The following is a 3145-nucleotide window of genomic DNA, read 5'->3' on the forward strand; positions in this document are numbered from 1 at the left end:
CCCCTGGATGACATTATATATATAGATATATATATAAAGTTAAAAACCAGAGAGCCACTACACGAGTTCCCATGGTAGTGACGTACCATCCTAATCTTCCTAACATTGGGGCTATACTGAGGGAACTTCAGCCTTTGCGACATTGTTCTAATAGATGTAAGAAAGCGGTGAAAGAGGTTCCGATGGTGGCTTTCCGTAGACCTAATAGTCTGGGAGATTATCTAGTACACGCCAAACTAAAATCTTCAGACTCGGAAGATAGACCCAAAGGAACTGTCAAGTGTGGAGATCGCCGTTGCCATGTTTGCGAACACTTAAAAATGGGAGAAAGTTTCATGTCAAAAATAACAGGAAAAAGATATTCCATTAATTTTGAGCTGAACTGTAATTCCACCGATGTAGTGTATTTGCTGAGTTGTAAAGTATGTGGTGTTTAATATGTGGGATCAACCAGTACTAGGTTTCGCCTCAGATTTAACAATCACAAGAGTCGTATTTGAGCTCATGCTAGACTCTCATTGGATGACAAATCTAGAGATGATTTAATTTATCAACACTTTAATGGCCAAACCCACAAAGGCATCGAAGATATCGATATACAATTAATTGATCAAGTAAATGATGAGAGGGACCTATTGGACAGAGAAGGACAATGGGCTTATAGGCTGAAGCGTGTAAAGCCCCATGGATTGAATGCAAGCGATTTCTTTTTCAGCCAAAATAAGTCGTGCCGAGTACGAAAGAGCTAAAAATCTAGTCTCTGGAAGATATCTATTGTTTTGTATACATCCGTGCATAATTCCAAAAAACGCGCGCGGGGTTTTGTTTTTATGGCGCTTGCGGTTTGTTTCCTTTGTATATTCAATTTGTAGCTCTAAATATGGCGTGTTACGCGTTTAACGGCTATTCACCCTGAGGAAGACCGGTGTATCCGGTCGAAATATAGGTGAAGGATACAAAACATATTGTTTTACTCTTCATTTGCGTTGCTTTCTTAAGTGAATGGATGTTTAATACAGAACTGTTTCGTAGGCCACCGAAAAGGTCACCCACTCCTCAGTTAAACTCCATTTTACACTGAAGCGTTGGGTCTACATCAACAATGTGATCGCGTGATGACAACAGTTAACATAACGGTTGACATGAACAGCGCACTTACAAAACCTAAGTCACACCGAGTGCTCGCGCTAAATTGAACTTTGCCTTAGAATGAATTTACGTCGGTGCCTGCATGTTGAAATCAGCTCATTACGCTTGTTTAGGGTTGCCATGTGTGGCTTAGTGATTAGAAAGAATTTCTCAGTGGTACAAAGGTTCGTGTACGGTTTTGCTTTAGCGATGATTTTCTACGCGACTGTGAAGTCTTTGTTTTTCTTCTTTAATTTCCACAGGTGCTTACTGAGCTTCTCTTTTCATGCCTGAATGACATCTGGTGGTTTCTGTATCTTGCCTTAAACTGGTTTGCTGTGAGACCGATATATGTTTCCTTCGTGTCTTTGGTTTTAACTGTGGCTTGATACACAACTTCATTCACCAGGCATTCTCCATGCAGTGGGCATTCTTCTTTTTTCCCACAGTTGCACTTTTTCTCTTTGTCTTGCCGTGGCTGTGCTATTCCGGCGTTCTTCAATATGGCTTTCTTGTGGCCATCTATTACTTTAATTGCTTGACGTTGGGCATGCAGCTATAGCTGAGTTTCAGAGTGCGCGCGCTCTTCAATTCAACCGTTTTGTTCTTACCACATTTTGACGTCATCTGTGATCTATTACTGAACAGACGCACGGCAACATGGAATCTATTTGTTAAATATATCTATCTATATATATATATATATATATATATGAGTGGGCGACCACGAAACAGGCTTGTAGGGATGAACTTGTAGTTTATTTGTCTTCTGACTGATTTTTGAAAAAGGTGGCTATATATATATATATATATATATATATATTACGTTTAGAAGAAAGACAACTTCACAGCGTAGCGACTTCAAGTTTCATGTTTGGACAATCATCAAGCTACAGATCTTACATTTGCATTCTAACTCATTTAAAGACCATTCTAATACTCTAGGGGAGCGTGCTACTTTAAGTTCGACAAAAGGTATTTGTTCTTGTGTCTGCATTTAGAAATTAACTCGTTTCTTTTGTTCAGTAGGTGGCGCGTATCTGCTTTTATTATGTACAACTTTTCTGTAAGGCACAGGTTGCATCTCTTTGATCCACATTTGTATGGTGAGGCGAGAGACTCTATTGCCCAGCGTAGCGTGTAATTGATGTTATTGTCCTTTAGACTCCAGATATGCCTCGATAACTCCGTCTCACTGCAGTACTTTTTATGCCTGAAGGATTTAGTGTGATTGTTGTATCGGGTTTTAAATTCTCCCTCTGACGCTCCGTAGTAGATCTTGGTGTTGATATCGCTTGTCACTTCGGCTCTATAGACTATAGACGATGATAGGCATTTGCCGTCTAAGGGGCATGATTGCTTGTTTCTGCAATTGCATAGCCGCGCTTCGTTAGGTGTTTTCGTGGCGTTTAATACTTTTGCATTGTGTTGCCTGATAATGCCTGTCATGTTGGTTGTGCAGCAGTAGCTAAGCTTGATTGTGTTCGTGTTTAGAATTTTGTGAAGCTTGTGGCCTTTGTGGAAGTGTTTCTTGATCAGGTAGATGAATTTTTTTCCGATGTTGGTCTTGACTTGCAGGTTGTATGGTGGATTGAACCAGAGGATATTGCGTTGACGGTTCCTTTTCCGTTTGCTGTTTTGCTTGGCGGGCTCGTACTTGAAGGTTGCGTTGTGCCCGTTTTCCTTAAACGCCAATTCGTAGACATCTTTGGCTTTGTCGAATTCGTCTTTGTCGCAAGACAGGTCAGATATTCTTTTGTTGACCATTATTGGCAGCTCTTTGATGATGGTGGGTGGATGATTCGACCGAGCATTGATGTATGATAGTTTGTTGTTGGGTTTTCTGTAGGGGTAGTACTTTTCTCTCTGCAAATCCAGCGTTACGTCCAGAAAGTCGGTGGAAAGTAGGTTCGTTTCGATTGTGATTGAAAGGTTTTCTTCTTTGAAGAGAGCGGTTATGCGCTTTCTCAAGCGATCTAGGGTGGGTCCGCTGATGTTGCTAACTACAGCGAGGCCA

The 3145-nt window shown here is 40.9% G+C and overlaps 2 protein-coding genes across 2 annotated transcripts in view; one reads left to right on the forward strand and one right to left on the reverse strand.

Annotated features, from left to right (window-relative positions):
* LOC137979966 (uncharacterized) overlaps positions 1-143 on the reverse strand; it is a 2922-nt gene extending 2779 nt beyond the window's left edge. Inside the window, exon 1 of the mRNA XM_068827292.1 lies at positions 87-143. Within this exon, the coding sequence (XP_068683393.1) occupies positions 87-143 (57 nt within the window). The remainder of the gene's footprint in view (positions 1-86) is intronic.
* Positions 144-182: 39 nt separating this feature from the next.
* LOC137979968 (uncharacterized) overlaps positions 183-3145 on the forward strand; it is an 11611-nt gene continuing 8648 nt past the window's right edge. The window contains exons 1-3 of the mRNA XM_068827293.1: positions 183-422; positions 1392-1466; positions 2623-2871. Coding sequence (XP_068683394.1) covers positions 183-422; positions 1392-1466; positions 2623-2871 — 564 coding nt within the window. The remainder of the gene's footprint in view (positions 423-1391; positions 1467-2622; positions 2872-3145) is intronic.

This window comes from Montipora foliosa, chromosome 12 (assembly GCF_036669935.1).
Source record: "Montipora foliosa isolate CH-2021 chromosome 12, ASM3666993v2, whole genome shotgun sequence".
Lineage (NCBI taxonomy): Eukaryota > Metazoa > Cnidaria > Anthozoa > Scleractinia > Acroporidae > Montipora > Montipora foliosa.